The 18,527-nt window shown below is 45.2% G+C and overlaps 1 protein-coding gene across 1 annotated transcript; it reads left to right on the top strand.

Moving 5' to 3' along the window:
* Positions 1-9,813: 9,813 nt before the first annotated feature.
* Positions 9,814-10,752, top strand: LOC146853914 (olfactory receptor 5F1-like). Its single transcript, XM_085650450.1, has one exon. It carries the CDS (start codon positions 9,814-9,816, stop codon positions 10,750-10,752), a length of 939 nt encoding a protein of 312 aa, XP_085506576.1.
* The last annotated feature ends 7,775 nt before the right edge of the window (positions 10,753-18,527 follow it).

Raw genomic sequence — 18,527 nt, 5'->3', positions numbered from 1 at the left:
TGCACCGTCTAGCGACCCAGACTATTTCTTTACACAATGTACAGACCAAGGTCGCTGCTCACTGTTAGCGATGTGAACAACAGACAGTTCTCATGTGAAGCAAAGTCGAGTAAGCATTTCTCACTTAATAACATGTGACTACGGTGTTGTGTGCAAAAGCAGCAAAAGCGGCAAGATGGCTTTATAACATCTAACGCGGTTGGGCTAACTTAGCATTGTACGTATATAGATAGCAATCTTCACTACACTACTTGATGCATCAGGACACATTTGGCAATGAAGAAACATAAATTTCAATGTCCTCTTTTTTTAGGAAAGTACCTTGCAGATTCATGGAATGGTTATTTTAAAAAAACTTTTCATAGGAAATTCCAATCTAATCAAAGCTACACTGATGCTACATGTGCTCAATCAATCAATCAATCAATCATTCGTAAAGCACACTACATACCCGCGAAGGTCTCAAGGCACTGGGGGGGGGGCGCTACTGATCGAACAGCCAGGTCTTGAGTATCCTCCTGAAGGTCAGCAGGTCTTGGGTCTGTCGTAGGCTCAGAGGGAGGGTGTTCCATGTGTTGGCGGCGAGGTGGGAGAAGGATCTCCCGCCGGTGGTTGTTTTTCGGATGCGTGGGATGGTGGCGAGTGAGAGGTCGGCGGAGCATAGCTGGCGGTTGGGCATGTAGAAGGAGCGGCGTCTGTGGAGGTAGTCTGGGCCGGTCTTGTGGAGTGCTTTGTGTGCATGGATGAGCAGCTTGAAGGATATCCTCTTGTTGACGGGCAGCCAGTGGAGGTTTCTCAAGTGGGGGGTGATGTGGCCGTGTCGTGGTACGTCGAGGATCAGTCATGCCAAAGCGTTTTGGATGCGTTGTAGTCGTTTGATGAGCTTGGTCGGGGCTCCCGCGTAGAGGGCATATCCATATTCGAGTCTGCTGCTGACGAGAGCCTGGGTGACTGTCTTTCTTGTATCTGTCGGGATCCATCTGTAGATCTTGCGGAGCATGCAGAGGGTGTTGAAGCAGGAGGAGAAGACGGAGTTGACTTGATTGCTCATTGAGAGCATTGAGTAGAGGATGATTCCCAGGTTGCGTGCATGGTCAGTCGGTGTTGGGGTTGCCCCAAGTGCCGTCGGCCACCAGGAGTCGTCCCAGGCTGAAGGGTTGGAGCCGAGGATGAGGACCTCCGTCTTGTCCGAGTTCAGCTTCAGACGGCTGATCTTCATCCAGTCGGCGACGGCCTTCATTCCTTCATGGAGGTTGGCTTTGGCGGTGATGGGGTCCTTGGTGAGGGAGAGGATCAGTTGAGTGTCGTCGGCCTAGGAGATTATGTTGAGGTCGTGCTGTCGGGCGACATGTGTGAGTGGGGCCATGTAAATGTTGAACAGTGTCAGGCTGAGGTAGGATCCCTGGGGTACGCCGCAGATGATCTTGGAGGCTTTGGAAAGGAATGGGGGAGGCGGACGCTCTGGGTTCTGCCGGAGAGGAAGGAGGTGGTCCATTCCAGAGCCTTGTCTTGGATCCCTGCGGCGTGGAGTTGTGTGCATAGTGTGCGGTGGCAGACGGTGTCGAAGGCAGCAGAGAGGTCTAGGAGGATGAGTGCTGCGGTCTCACCGTTCTTCAGCAGGGTCCTGATGTCATCGGTGGCGGAGATGAGGATGCAGTCTCGGTGCTGTGGTTGCTGCGGAACCCTGACTTGGAAGGGTCCAGGATTCTGTTTTCTTCGAGGTATCGGGTTAGCTGTCTGTTGACGATTTTCTCGATGAACTTGGCCGGGAAGGGGAGCAGAGAGATGGGCCAGAAGTTCTTGAGGTCTCTTGGGTCTGCCTTAGGTTTTTTGAGTAGGGCTCTTTGGGAAGGTCGTGGTCTTGAGGGAGAGGTTGATGACATTGCGCAGGTGGGGTGCGATGGAGCTGCTTGCTGTGTTTTAGACGTGGTGCGGGAATGGGTCTGACGGAGAGCCGGAGTGGATTGCGCTCATGGTATTGATGGTGTCATCGACGCTCACGCTGGCTCAGGCTAGCAGGGGATGGTGGTCGATGGTGTGCGGAGGGTCTGTTGTGCTGCTGTCTGTTGGGGCTGTCTGGGTGTTGAAGCTGTCGTGGATGTCTGCTATCTTGCGGTGGAAGAAGGTGGATAGGGATCCGCACAGGGCTTGCAACGGCGGGATGTCGTTGGTGTTGGAGCTGGGGTTGGAGAGTTCCTTCACGATCTTGAAGAGCTCCTTGCTTTTGTGTGCGTTGTTGTCGTGGCGGTCTTTGAAGGAGGTCCTCTTGGCCGCCCAGCATCTGAGGCTGTGGGCAGCGTCGTCAGTGTTGGAGGGTTCGGTGGTTGGGCTCAGAGCGAGGTTTGCATGTAGTTAGTCTTCGGTGATTTTGCTCCAGCAGTGGTGGGGGATCTGTTGGGTGCGGTGGTGTGTGGTGGGTTTCTGGAAGGCGAAGTGGATGCAGCGGTGGTTGGTCCAGAGGAGTTTGGTGGTGTGGCTGACGGAGACGTGCGGGCTTGAGGAGAAGACGGGGTTGAGCGTGTGGCCGGCGGAGTGGGTGTGCGTTGTGACGAGTTGCTTCAGTCCGAGGTTGGCGAGGTTATCGATCAAGGTTGTGGAGTTGTTGTCATTGTTGTTCTCAAGGTGAAAGTTCAGGTCTCCAAGGAGGATGTAGTCAGTGGAGGTCAGGGCGTGCATGCTGATGAAGTCAGAGATGGAGTTGCTGAACTGGGGACAGGGTTCTGGGGGGTCGGTAGACGAGGGTGCCTCTGTGGGTGGAGTTAGGGTCTGTGTGGATCTGGAAGTGCATGTGTTCAGCTGTGCTGAGCGCGTCGTCAGTGCTAGTCGAGACCCTGATGCTGTTCTTGTGGACAATGGCGATTCCTCCTCTGACTCCATTGGTGCGGTCTCTGCAGGTGATCTTGTAGCCGTCTGTGATGGCTATGGCGATGTCCAGTGTGGAGGAGTCGTTCAGCCAGGTCTCTGTCAGGAAGGCGACATCCGTGGATGTTGTGTTGAGCAGGTCCCAGAGCTCGACTGCGTGTTTGCGTGTGGAGCAGGTGTTCAGTAGTATGCATCGGAGGTGGTTGGGGTCTTTTTTAGCAGTTGGTTCATCAGCTCTGAGGCTGGTGTAGCTGCAGTTCCAGCAAGTGAAGGGACTGTGTGTGCGTTTCGGGGTGGCCTTGAAGCAAGTGTGGGTCCGTCCGGAGTTGAGAGCGTGCAGAGTGCTGGCGTCGTAGTGGCGGCGGTCATTGTGGCGGGTGCGGGGTCCAGGGGTTCTGGCGCTGGGTGCGGTCCAGGCACGGACGGGCACACCAGCGGCACGGCCGCGAAGCAGCCGGCATATATGGGGAGGTGGGAGGGAGGAGCAGCTGGGAGGCGGGAGGCGGGGCATCGAATGGGCAGTCAGGGAGGCGGGGCCGCAAGGGACGCAGTGGCATGGGCGGTGAGGGACGATGAAGGGAACAGAAGGCAAAAGGGCACAAAAAATGAGGGAAAATGAGTGGCACAGAAGGCAAGAGGGCACAGAAATACAGGGAAAAAACGAGTGGCACGGAAGGCAAAAAGGGCACAGAAATACAGGAAAAACAGGTGTCACAGAAGGCAAGAGGGCACAGAAATACAGGGAAAAACGAGTGGCACAGAAGGCAAAAAGGGCACAGAAACACAAGGAAAAAATGAGTGGCACAGAAGGCAAAAAGGGCACAGAGATACAGAAAAAACGAGTGTCACAGAAGGCAAGAGGGCACAGAAATACAGGGAATAAACGAGTGGAATGAAGGCAAAAAGGGCACAGAAATATAGGAAAAACCAGTGTCACAGAAGGCAAACAGGGCACAAGAATACAGGGGCAGCTGAGAAACAGAAGGGAAAAATGGGCGGAGAGGCACGGGGGCAGCAAGGGGTACAGAAGGGAAAACCGGGCAGAGACACGGGGGCAGCGAGGGGTACAGAAGGAAAAACCGGGCTGAGAGACACAGGGACAGCAAGGGGAACAGAGGGAAGAAAACGGGCACGGACCACAATCATGCAGCGGGGGAAGACAGAACAGCAGTCACAGACACAACAATGAAATACAGGAAAAACAATAAAACAATAGAGCGGAAGATGAACAAACCTACGGCCTACCACTGGCCACCAGGGATGAGGCGCAGGTGGTAGCCTGCGGGTGGTGGAGGGCCTCGAACTTCCTCAGCAGCAGTGGCAGCTGGGGCAGGGACACACAGGTGGTGCTGTGCGGAGGGGGAGCGACCTACCTGGTGGGGTCAAGGGTTCTCTTGTCACCTTAGTCATAAATAAATAAACAAACAAATTAAATATATATGTATGCATCATCTCGCTTTAAGTCTTATGTCCCTTTGCACCCTTTGCGTTCCTCCTGTTCAAATGTAGTATGCATTGCATGGATCGTCCTGCTCCTTCCTGACCAGGGTGCACTGGAATACATTTCCAGTTGAACTTCAACACACCACATTAGAAGCTGTTTTCTGGAAGTATCTCAAAACATGTAAGGCTTTTACTCTTTGATCCCACTTCTGGTGTCTTCTCACTGCCACATCTACTCTCACATCTGTCCTCCTATGAGCACGAGGACACCCTTTTTGGCTGCTGCACTTTACAAAACTCTCATTCATTCGTTCGGATGACCCCAATCACCCAAAATGTAGCCACTTTTTCTTTGTCTGTTCTCTGAAACTTATTACCTACCCTTTCTCTTACAGCCAGCCACCTAATTTCACTTGCATAATTCTGTATCTGTTCACTCATTCATTCATCCTCTTAGTCAATTATCCAGCATCTCACCCATCCAACAGTTGACTCATTCGCACATTTATCTATTCATCCAACACAACCAACACACACATACACACTTGACAATTGATAAACAAGCATGCTCACAGTAAATAGCGAGACATTTTGGCTGTACTAGTGCCTGTTTTTATTATTTGTTAATTCCAGAAATTTCTTTCACTAGATTGTTTTTTTTTTTTAAATCATCAATAGCACAGGTAGTGGTATTTGTCAATAGGGAAGGTGCTCCTCGAAATATTCACTAAAATGTCTATTCGATATAAGTATTAGGTGTGGTGCTAGAAGGGGAGGAGAACCACCTAACTCCGCCAACCTGACTGTAGTAAACTTACAGTACACTAATAGATATGAGACCCTTAGCACACAGCAACAATAACATCACAGTTTTCTTAGTGTAGATATTCATCCACAATAAATAAGGAAAAGATTTTCTGATGCGAGACTCGGTCTTTTTCTTCTAGGTCCTTCTTTAATATCAAGCTCTGTGATTCAGTAGACAAGCCAATGTCAAATGCCAACACGTGTTTCGTCGCCTTCACAATTTACATGCGACTTTTTCAAGGCTACATGGAAATTAATAAGGAATCACATTCATTGATAACACTCGAACTAAACATCTCTAGCAGAGAGAACACCTTAAATCCTCCACCGTGACCAATTCACAATTGTGCATCAGGTTCACTCTACTGGGACACTGTTATTGTGCAAAAAGTGAAACATGTAGCCACGCAGTAAATTCAAATTCTAATAACTGGTCTGAATCCATAACCAATCTACAGGGCGTAACAAATACGAACAGGGAGTGTCATAATACATCAGTAAACAATACAACAATGTGTGCGGTGACAATTCAGCAACCACAGCCTAATATGCAACCTACACATGTGAATGTACTGTCACCACCGTGTGTAACACATAGGGTTCACCAACCTGTATCGGCTTGGTCAGTGTCAACTGTGGGTAAATCAAACATTTTTTATCAGTACCCAAGTCATACAAATATTAGTAGTCAAAATACATGAACTCCAATCTCCCACATCGTTCAATGCCTACAAAGCATACACTTACTCAACGTGTGGTGTTAATTCTGACCCACACGATCCTCCGGCGTGAGTAATATTTCTCTCTCAAAATGAATTGTATTCCAAAGTAATAGTGTACGTGGAAAGCTGTAAAAAAATATGAGAACCAGTGCTAGTAATTCGTCCATATCCTCTTAACCGCAGATAAAAGCTCAACAGGATAAATAAACCGGTGTCCTTCCGTATCTAACGCTAGTAAATTATTCTAAACTAGTCAATGTCAATAATTCTGTAAAGCCAAAAAGATGTGTCACGAGCAGTAAATATAGACTAGGTGAAAAGGTTTTTCATCATATGTAAGTAAAACCAGGTAACCATGACACTGATATAGCAGCCCCCAAAGGATAGACAGAGGGTATCAAAGACAAGCTAATACAGCGCACAGCGAGCGCTTATGATTGCAACCTAAATATCTCCCAATGTGAGCATCCTCTCCACCTCTTACTAAACACTACGTGCTCCGCGTATCGATACACTTCTAACCCGTAAATCAAGAAAGCTCACCACATCTATGTCCGAACATGCCCAAATCAGCCTCACGCCGGTACCTCGAGTACGAGGCTGGCTCTCCCGAGTGTGTGTGTGTTTTTCTACAGTCAGCATAATCATGTGTCACACCATATCTGGTGTTGAGACACGTCTAAAACGGGCGCCATCTTTGAATATACCCGGATTAACCACCAAAGCGGGTTTCTCATGTCCGTGAGTATGACAGAACTGCAGCCCAAAGTCCAAAACCGCCTACAGCGGTTCATATACGTTTAATGAATTCAGTGAGTCAGCTCAAATAAGAGCATTCCTGAGTAAAGTACTCTATCTGAATACACCTAACACCATATGTAGTGCATATGTGTAACTACCATCCATAACTCAAATCAGTCCCTAAAAGGTAGTCCATATATGCAAAATTCTATTCAATAACAATCGACAACGATTTGGGTGTAATGCATATCAGTGTGTGTGCCAATCTGTATCCTATAGATATACATAGTACAAAAGTGACAGATCTCCTATCCAGATTCGGTAAAGCACCCAGCTAATCCTATATTCTGCAACACAGGCTAGATTTTCTTACTATGTGTCCTACCTGCTACTGCCTGAAATTGTCACCGCACACATATATCGTAGAAAGGATGTAATGTAGTTATTAATGGTCCGAATGAGGAGAATGGCATCATTTATATAGAGAGTAGAATCGTCCAAATATAAACATAACTGTCAATTAATCAGGAACCTGGTAATGACCAAATACATATAAAAATATAGCAAAAGTGTAGCTCGCAAGCCCAAGGTTTTTTACATATAGTTAACGTACTGTTACAAATTAGTGTATAAAACTCACCATATTGACAGCCAAACATCTCTATCTTGAGTGGAGTGACTTAGATAAAAGGAATTCTACTGTATTTCTTTTAAGCCAATTAGTTAACATTTGAATGCTAACATAGGGCGTTAGTTGTCCTAATGTAAATTACATAAGGTTTCTGCACACCGAATTGCATATATGATATCATTATTGTATATGTATAAAGTTACTTCTCACCGAATTGCATGTATGATATCATTCTGAAGTAATAGTTCAACCAGTTAAACAAGGAGTTAACACTATTCAAAGGTCACTTATCAAATGTTATGCTGATAACCATCTCATTTAGTACCTAGGAAGTAATGTAGCTCCTGGTCAATGTACGGATGGTGCTGCCCACATATTTTCTGTTACACCTACACTCAATAATATAAACTACGTACGTACTCATGCAATTTATATTGTTAAGGATCTTATATTGTTTATCTCCCGGTACCGTGAATTCTTTCTTTCCACTGTGTGCCCATTTACACACCACACAGTGTCCACATTTATGGAAACCCGCACTTTTTACGGTAAGCCAGTCTTTATTTCTGGTCTGGGTCCGGTAACTGGGACTGAGTATGTTTCTAAGGCAAACACCTCTTTTGTATGTAATGTCAGGTCGCAAATTAATGAAGTCATTCAGGGAAGTATCTCCCTTTAGGATCTGCCAATGTTTATTAAGGCTTTCGATAAGCACCTTGGATAGTGTGCTGTAATTAGTAACCATCCGTATCTTATCATCTTTGTTATTGGTTCTTTGTTTGTTATTTTCTTTGAGGGTTTCGTGTCTCCCCTGATTTTATTGATGCGAAATCTAGCTGCAGTCAATAATTGCTTGTCATATCCTCTCCTCCTGAAACGTGCCATCATGTCATTGGCACAAGTTTCAAATTCAGGGTCAAAGCTGCAATTTCTCCTAGCTCTGATTAGCTCTCCATATGGGATAGCTTTTATTTGATGGGAGGGGTGAGCACTTGAGGCATGCAATATCGAGTTACATGCTGTAGTCTTGCGATATAATCGACTGTGAATTTTATTATCTCTAATATAGAGTTCAGTGTCCAGGAATGAAATCTTTTCTTTACTGATGTCAAATGTAAATTTAATGTTATACTCATTCCCATTCAGGTGTTTGATAAATTCATTTAGTTTGATGTTGTCTCCTGTCCATATCATTATACAATCGTCAATATAGCGACACCAATATAAGATGGATTCATTCCATTTGTTGCCTATCGGGCTCCAGATCCACACCTCCTCAAGCCAGACCATAAACAGATTGGCATACGAAGGTGAGAACCTGGAGCCCATGGCAGCGCCCTGTTTTTGTCTGTACCATTGGTCTTTGAAAATAAAAACATTGTTGTCTAGTATAAGTTCAATCATACTAATGATCATTTCCGTATGATCCCAGGTGCTGGCCGATCTGACACTCAACATTTTTCTTATGGATCTCAATCCACAAACTCGCCTGATGCTAGTGTTCTGACAGTATTCCTAGAATGTGTTTTGTATCGCGAATATATAAGGTAAATTGTGAACCAAAGGCTTAAGGTATATGTCCACGTATTCAGACAGTCTTTCAGTAGGTCTCTCATTCCCCGAAATAATAGGTCTTCCCGGAGGGAATGAGAGATTCTTGTGGACCTTAGGGAGTGTATATATGCAAGGGTATCTGGGTCGGAAAACTTTCAGATAGCTCATCTCATCCTCATTTAACAATCCCATACAGCTCCATTGTCTCAAATGTTTATTGATGTGTTCAGTAAGTTTCCAAATGGGATTTCCTGTTAGTGTCTCATAGTGGGTGTTGTCATTAAGTTGGGAAAAAATCTCTGTATCATAATCGCTATTGGTTATGATTACAATATTTCCCCACATATCTGCTTCTCTGATAGTTATGCTTGTGTCCTCCCTAAGTTCTTTCTCCACTAGATAAGTTATCCAGTCCTTTCTTGGGTCGTGATGTTTTTTCATTATACTTGTCTAGGTCTGTTAAGACTAACCTGTGAAAGATATCTATGTTATTACCTGAATGTAAAGTTGGTGTCCTTTTAGATTTGTCTTTTAGACCACTAGGTATGGGAGTGTCACTAATCACATTCAAGTCTCTAAGAATTATATCCGTGGTTACTATTTCATCTTCACAATCCGTAAGTGATAAGAGTAATCGTGTGTCCATAACCTCTTGGATTGTGATCTCCCTCAAAGCATGACTAGATTGTGGTATTGCAGTAGCTTTATTCATTTCATTGCATAGTAAGAAATGCTTCTTAATCTTAATTAGTCTGATAAATTTAAACAAATCAACTTTCAATTCACAAATCTTGCCATCATCTTTAGGACAACAGCCCAGACCTTGTTTTTTTTTATAGCATCCCTTATTATTTTAAATGTACTTGGTCATGTTATGTTGGTTTGTTTCTGTATATTTTTGTGAGTTTTGAATCAAAAAGATGATGATGCCAACAAATTTAGAGGTGATTTTGGATGATTGTATAATTTCATAATTGGTGATTAAATGGAAAGATCCTTTTCTCATGTGTTACACATTCTGTTTAGTTCTGCAGGCTGCATCGTCTGTTAAAAATGGAAGAACACAACAACACCTCAGTTACCTATTTCATCCTCTTAGGACTCACTGATGACCCACTTCTTCAGCTGTCACTCTTCATGTTGTTTCTTCTGGCTTATTGCATCAGTATGGTGGGCAATGCTGGCATCATCTTATTGACCAAGATCTCGCCTCGCCTTCACACACCAATGTACTTTCTGCTGAGAAATCTGTCCTTTCTGGACCTTTGCTATCCTTCATGTATCACACCTAACATGCTTGCAAACGTTCTATCAGACAAGAAAGCAATTTCCTTCCTTGGATGCGCATTGCAGATGTTCCTGCATGTAGGCTTTGGAAGTGCAGAAACACTTCTATTAACAGTAATGTCTTATGACCGCTATGCAGCCATCTGCAAACCTCTGCTTTACCATATCATCATGACAGAGAGAAATTACATGTCTCTTACGGTTGGATCTTATCTTATAGGGTTGCTAAACTCTCTGGTCCTCACATGTTTAACTTTCACTTTGCACTTTTGTGGTTCAAACAATATTAACCATTTTTTCTGTGATGGCCCACCATTATTTACAATATCCTGCTCCAACACATTCCTCAATGAGGTATTGAGTGCTACTGTGGGTGGAATTGTCCTGGTTGGATCCCTCCTTCTAATATTCATAACGTACCTGCCTATTGTTGTTGCTGTCTTCAAGATCCACTCTACAAAGGGGCGACACAGAGCCTTCTCCACCTGTTCCTCTCACTTTCTGGTTGTCACTTTGTATTATGGGACAGTAATGTTTACATACCTCCGTCCTAAACCCAGTTACTCTCTGGAACATGATAAAGTGGTAGCTGTGTTCTACTCGGTCATAATTCCATTGCTGAACCCTTTGATATACAGCCTAAGAAACCAGGAAGTGAAATTGGTACTGAGGGAAGTGATGACACGATCATGTGTGCAGATATGATTAATGACCTTTGGACACAAGGCAAAAATTCCAACAGGGATACTGTTTCTTTTTAGTGCAAAGTTATGCATAGCTGGAGTTCTGCTCGCATCTACAGTGTTAACAATGCTTAATAGTTTCCAGTGTTCACAGAGTACTAAAGTTAAAGGATACACTTGGTGAATTCTGCAGCTAATCCTCGAGACTCCACCAGAGTCTCCATTGTGGGGGAAAAATAGGGGTATCGGCGATAGAAATACCAGTGATGTACACATATACTTGCATATATCTTCTAAATCTTGCCTAATAAAAGGGTATCGTGCCATCGGACCAACACTTTTGACGGTGTTCCAGTGACGCAATGCCCTGCACCATATTTACAAATTGGCGTTAAGCCACTTGCGTGTCTTATCTCCGCTTTGTAAATATGGTACCCTTTCATGCAGTTTTCTGTGTGAAAGGGGCATGCAATGGGTGATGCTGTGGGCATTCCTTTGCAACACCCATTGCTTTTTGATGCTGCCCCAGATTTACAAGGATCTTTAAATCTGAGGCAGCACCAAAAAACTAACCTCATGCAAAAGCAGGAGCTAGATTGGCAAACAAGGAGAAATACCTTTATTTCCCATTGTTTTTGCTTTTTGTGGCACACATAGAAAGACCAAAATGCCTTTGATGATAGTTTATGTGCAGGAAGGTGTCCCTTTCTGCACATAAACAATCATTAAATAATGACAATTTGCTACATATATGTAGCAAATCGTCATTACTGATTGCTCCCACAAAGAAACTGGACCAAATAACAGACGATCAGCTCAACTCCTCACTCAGCAACTCCACCCCAATCATCGCGGAAGACGATGCCCCAACACCGCAGCCCGAACCCTGCACAGCTGGCTCTCCGACAGCGCCAACACCATAGCCCCTCTCAAGATAAAAAACAGCACTCACACCAAGAAAGCCAGATGGTTTACCACAGAACTTTGAGATTCCAGACGCACATGCTCCCGCCTCTAAAAGGCCAGGAAGAACTCCAAATCCACAGAAGCCCACAACGACTTCAGAGCCACCACCAACGCCCACCACTAACTCATCAGAAAAATGAGGAAAATGGCAACTGAAGACAGAATCTCCACACAAGCGCACAACAGCAAAGATCTCTTCAGCATCATCAAGGAGTTCTCCGAACTCACCAGCGAGTCTACTGACATCCCTCCTTCACAAGACCTCTGTGACAAACTCAGCACCTTCTTCCACCTCAAAATCAAGAACATTTACCACAACTTCGACGAAGACAACCAACACACTGAACCCCCACCAGCCACCCCCGACATCCTGAAGCCAATGGTTAACAACTGGACAGCCCTCACCACTGAAGACACACTGAAGACAATTAAGTCAATCCACTCCAGGCTCCCCACGAACCCCTGCCCCCACCACATCTTCAACAGAGCCACCAACACCATCGCACCCATGCTCCGCCAGACCATCAACCGCTCCCTGATGAACGCCTTGTTCCCCGACGACTGGAAACACTCCGAGATCAACCCCCTCTTGAAGAAGCCCTCGGCGGACCTCACTGACCTCAAGAACTACAGACTCATCTCCCTGCTCCCGTTTCCAGCAAAAGTCATTGAGAAAGCCATCAACACCCAACTCGCCACCTTCATCAAAGAGCACAACATCCTCGACTCCTCCAAATCCAGCTTCAGAAAAAAACAGAGCACAGAAACCACCTTCCTCACCACAATAGACGACATCTGCTCCCTACTGGACAGAGGAGAAACAGTAGCACTCATCCTCCTTGACCTCTCATCAGCATTTGACACAGTCTCTCACCGCACCCTACTATGCAGACTCCACGACGCAGGGATCCGGGACAAGGCCATCAACTGGATCCACTCCTTCCTCCCTGGCATTACACAGCGGGTCAGACACCCCCTTTCCTCTTGGACCCTACACCTACCACCTAAGCCTCCCTAAGCCCCACGCTCTTCAATGTCTACATGGCTCTGCTCGCCCCCATCGAACCTACGGACTCAACATTGTGTCATACACAGACGACACTCAACTCATCCTCTTCTTATCCAACGAACCCAACACCACCAGACACAACTTTCAAGAAGGCATGGCGCCAAATGGATGATAAGCAGCTGCCTACAACTCAACACCGGCAAAGCAGATGTACTCATCTTGGGCCCAAAACCCAATGCCTGGAACGACACCTGGTAGCCCCCCCACCCTCGGAAGCCCACCCACCCCCACGGACCATGCATGTAACCTTGGAATCATCCTGGACTCTGAGCTCAAAATGGACCACCAGATCAACTCCGTCGCATCCTCCTGCTTCCACATCCTCCACCTCCTATGTAAGACCTTCAAATCAAGCACAGAAAGACGGTCACTTACGCCCTCGTCACCAGCAGACTCGACTACAGGAACGCACTCTACACCGGAATAAACAAATCTCACACGCAAGATACTAAACATCCAGAACGCTGCCACAAGGCTGGTCCTCAACCTGCCAAGACACTGCCATATCTCCCAGCACCTGCGCACACTCCACTGGCTCCCCATCGAGGCCAGAATCACCTTCAAGATTCTCACCCACGCACACAAGGCACTCCACGACACCGTACCAGCATACCTAAACAGTCGACTGAAATTCCGCGCACCCCAAAGTACCCTATGATCGGCCCAGCTCTCCTACGCCGTGGTCCCCAGCACCAAAAGACCAGATCGGGAGGCCGCTCCTTCTCCTTACTCGCTGCCAGAGACTGGAACGCCCTTCCGCTCCACCTCAGACAGACAACATCACTCCCCATCTTCGCGAGAAACCTCAAAACCTGGCTCTTCGACAGACCCCCTCCCTGATGGACTGGAACCTGCACCCCCCTATTTCCCCAGCACCTTGAGACCCTCACAGGTGAGTAGTCGCGCTTCAACAAACACCTGATTGATTGATTGATTGATTGATTGATTGATTGATTGATTGATTGATTGGGTTTATATGCAGGAAGGGACGCATTCCTCCACATAAAAGATCATTACCTGCAAAGCAGACACCCTTGCACTAATGCGCAAGGGTGTCTGTGTTGGCACTAGGCAGCTATTTGTATCGCCAGTGCAAGGAAAAAGACAGGGTTGCACCACATTATTGTTTTTGAAATGACGCTGCGCAGCACTGCAAGATTTGCAGCAGTGACGTGCCGTGTCATTTCATTATAGCTAAGTCTGGGGGAAATTTCAGTAACCCAGTAATTAGAGAAATGTCAGTGATATCGTGTTACTGAAAATTATGCAATTTTGCCAGCTCACATAATTTAAAGTAATTTGGGGCAAACATTTCTGGGGGATGAAGTGCCAGTTCTCCTGCATTCAGCCCTATTGTCTTCATGTAAAATCCATATTTGGGTCCGTTTTGGATGCAAGGGTCCATTTTGTGCTAAGAAAATAGTACTAATTGCATGGCTCTGATCCTTGCATAATTTCTCGTAATCTTAACTAATTTTGCTGCAATTTGATGTAATTACACTACAGTAAATTATGCAGCTTACGCTCACCCCTAAAAAGGACATAGGGGATAGTTAATACAAGGTGCCACCACCTCCACCCATACCCTCTGTAAGGAGTTGCCAGTAATGGACCAAGAGTTCTAGTAATCTTCTAGCTACTCAGAGAGGCTGAAAACTTTGAAGAGGATTAAGTGAGGTGCTGCAGCTATGAAGCCAATAGAATGGGAAATGAGGAGGTACCTGTTGAAAATATCAACTAGGAATGTTTGGAGCACACTTGGGTCTGCTTGATATCAGATGCAGGAGAGAATAAGCCAAACAATGTAGACAACTGCAGAGGAGAGGAAACAAAGAAGATAAGAGAGTAAACAATAAAGGTACATACATTGATGAGACTATGAATCAGAGAGTCCAACAATTTAGGGGCATATTTATAAGGAAATGAAGGAGCACACCGCTGAGGCAAATTTCCCAACGTTACAGTCCACCATTTCCAAAATGCAAGGATGTGCCATATTTACAACAATACAGCACAAACTCTCTGTTTTCCCTACTGCTGGCACTAAAAATAGCTGCTTAGCTCAAACACAGACACCCTTGCGACCCTTGTGCTATAGTGCAAGGGGGTCTGTGTTACAGGGAATGATTGTTAATGGGCGGGAAGGTGTCCCTTCTTGCACATAAACAATCAATAATGGCGACTTGTTACCTCTATGTGTGTTGCATTCTGCAGCACATATAAAAGTAGGAAATCGTCATTATTTAATAATTGTTTATGTGCAGGAAGGGATACCTTCCAGCACAAAAAACATTAATTAATGGTGTTTTGCTCTTTCTTTGTGTACTGCAGACTGCATCACACATAGAAAAAGCAAAAAAATGTCTGCTATTGATTGATCCTTGTAAATCTGGGGCAGCACAAATTAGTGTGTCTACTGCAATCCACTGGCAATCACCTGGACTGCTTTCCAGACCATTGTTTTATACCCACTATGCCATTCTACACAGCGACCCATTTTATGCAAATCAGTCTTGGTCCTGTGCAATTGGAACAGTGCATTCTAACCTGCCAGACAAGGTCCGCTCCAGATGGGAATACAAGCAACACCAGACGGGTTTCAACCTACTTAGGTCTCATTAGGGAGGTACAGCTTGACTCCTATGTCACAGAGAGCACAGGACCCAAGTGTTAGCATTATCATCACAATTAGGTTTACCATAAAATCAACCAGCTAAAGGGAGGTATGCTTTAATTAATCTCAGCCACTGGCAATCATTTGGGCTGCTGTCCAGCCATCGTTTTTCCCACTGTGCCATTCTAGACAGAGCCCTATCTAATGCAAATCAGTCTTGCTCCTGTCCAATAGGAACAGTTTAGCCCGAACTGCCAGGCCAGTCCCCCTCCAGATGGGAACACAAGCAACTCCTGACTGTTTTTAACTTCCTTAGGTCTCACCAGTGAGTTATAGCTTGGGACTCTTTACAAACCACATCTTCCAATTCCAACTTTACAGACGGGATGACTGTATCTTCTTTGGTCATCAATGAAAAGATGGTCCCAAGGACTTAGGGAAACATAGGTGAAGCAACTACATCCAGATTAAGAGATTCTACAGGTTGTATCTAAAGAGCTATTAAGAAAGGTCTTGTTTCTCATTTAACTTTACAGACGGCAAGACTGTCTCTTCTTTGGTCATCAATGAAATGATGGTCCCAAGGACATTGGGAAACATAGGTGAAGCAACTACATCCAGATTAAGAGATTCTACAGGTTGTATCTAAAGAGCTATTAAGAAAGGTCTTGTTTCTCATTTAACTTTCCCTGATGAAAGGGAACAAAACATTCCACAAACAACAGCTGCAAGCAAAGTGTCCTTTTTTACCAGAATAAAAGCACAGTTCTTCTTGTTCTTTCTCTCTTCATCAACAGGTTTCCAATGGAGTCGATGTGCATAGATTCTTTGCCATACTACAGTATTTGGCACTGGAAACACTTGATTTCCCAATCTCCGCTCATGTTTTCAATGTCACTGTTTGGTTTCTATTTGGAGAGTGTTGCAAATTCATCCTGTGCCCTGAGCACCTTTTTTGTTGACTGTTACTGGTAGTAACTAACTCTGACAGACCCTGGGCTCTGCCTAACCATACCCAGAGCCAGTGTTATTCCCAAAACACACTTAGAATAAGTGAAAACACCTACATACAGTATGGTAAGGGGATTGACACTACCTTTAAGTCCCAAGTATATGATAGGGCATGGCAGTTTGGAAGTCAGCAGCCCTTTCTGCACTTGCATGTGTGCACTGCTGAAGCCTGGGTTCAGTTTAAAAGCACCCTGTGTGGCAGGACTCCTTGTAGAATGCAAATTGTGCTCAAACTCAAATTTGGTGTTTGGGTCACTTAAAAATAATAAACTACTATATCTCAGCATATGAGGTACAGCCAGGGTCGCTCCTAAGTGTCCCAGGGGTAGGGGGGTCAGGTACTTATAAGGAGGACCCTTATAAAATAAGTATTGTATGCCCTGGGGTTAGCGAAAATTGCACATTTCACTCCCCACATTGTGGTAAAGTGCTTCTCAAAATCCACTTTTTGTACTAGGAGTGAACCCCTAAAGTCTGCTATAGGTGATCCAGGGGTGGGGGTCCTGTCGATATAAGCTTATAAAATATGTTTTATAAGCCCTGGTGTAGGAGAAATTGCTGAGTTCAATTTCCCCATTGCAGATCCCCAGCCACATAGGTTAACATTGCAAGAAGCTATTAAATAATGACTCATGTTAGGGATATCAGAAAACTACCATTCAGGGACTCAGTAGAATGGTATTGATAAATCCAACATTATGCTATTGTTGAATTTATCCTAAAATATACAGACAAGAAGTTATAAGACTTTCTTGTCCGCAAGCCAACATTCAGCCTTCTAGTTCTCTGCCCTGATTGAGCAGAGTTAAGTGGATTAGCCGGTCTGCTTTGAAGAGTTGATAAGTATCCCCTGGGGTGAAACAGCCCTTCTGGGAGGATAGGGTGAAGTTGCATAGGAATGCCAGAGCAAGGGGTTGTAAATAAGGATCTTCAAAAGAAGGAGGGAACAGGCAGGTGAAACCAGTTTCATTTACACCCCTACCCTCTGCCCCCAGCCAGATGGCAAGCTTAAGGAATGAATGTGCAGATAGCAGAGGGTGGGAGAATATGGAGATGAGCCCTCCGGGAGGTTGGTTTAGCCAGCTCTTGCCTCTCTGATGAGAATTCAGCTATATTAAATTTTCAAAGAATAGTGCTTTCTGGGGGGCCATTGTGCAAAACTCTGGAGGAAATGGTCATGTTCTGGGTTGTTGCCCTGCACCTCATTGGACAGGAGTGTCCTCCTGCTTGACTCAGAGAACACTGAATAGGTCTCTGAGAGAGGCAGCACCTCCCAGCTTTGCTTCTTGAAACTGAGAGAAGAAGAATTGCCAAGCTGGAAACTTGATTTGCACCATCAGGCCCTGAACTCTGAAAAGACTGAACTTACTGCATTATCTGGAAATACAGCCATTTGGATGTACCTTGTTTCAAGAGGAATAACAAATGGGCTTCCTGCAAGCTATAGGTTAACAGAGCTCATCTGCATCCACTCCACCGAGAGTCCCCTGTCTGAAGTGTATCCATTGGACTTTAAAAAGTGGTGTCTAGGTGCATTGTGGGAATTATGGTCCCAACTTTTCAAGGACCATCTTGGAGATTCCAGACCCATGGATTGAGTTTTAGACACTTTGGATCCTCAAGAGGAACTTCAGGAAGAAATTCCAGAAGTTTGGGAAAGTTTGATGACCTTTTGAGAAAAAGCTCCAGAGGGTGACTAAACTCTCACAGAAAGGCAAGCTGGTGACCCCTCACTGAGTCCAGCATGCTGGAGGAGGCTGCATTACATGTGGTGATAAATCCTCCAGAAAAGTTTCCGAGTGGGAAGGTAAAATCTTGACTGGAGCTTCAAGCTTAGTGTATCTGACCAGGGCTCCACGCTCAACCTCAAAATTTGACTTTGTCCCAGTCAGAGGCGACCAAATGTCTTGAAGTGGCACTATTTATTTCTAAGCACTAGAAAGTATGGAAGCTTTAAAAATTCATATCCCTGGTTCCCTACAGTGGATTTTTTCATTTTGGTGTCATTTTAAGATAAAAATATTTCCTATGTTTATAAATTTGTGTTGGATCCTTATTGTGTGTTTTGTCTTAATTATTTACTAAATTGGTGTTTTTACATGCTATACATACCTGCTTCTAAAGAAAAGACTACCTG

This window comes from Triturus cristatus, chromosome 4_1 (assembly GCF_964204655.1).
Source record: "Triturus cristatus chromosome 4_1, aTriCri1.1, whole genome shotgun sequence".
NCBI classification, from domain to species: Eukaryota; Metazoa; Chordata; class Amphibia; order Caudata; family Salamandridae; genus Triturus; species Triturus cristatus.
Note: the sequence above shows the minus strand (reverse complement) of the source record. Positions and strands in the feature narration are given on the sequence as shown.

What these genes read in the sequence shown, in the direction of transcription:
- LOC146853914 (XM_085650450.1), top strand. Translation starts at nt 9,814, where the DNA reads ATGGAAGAACACAACAACACCTCAGTTACCTATTTCATCCTCTTAGGA.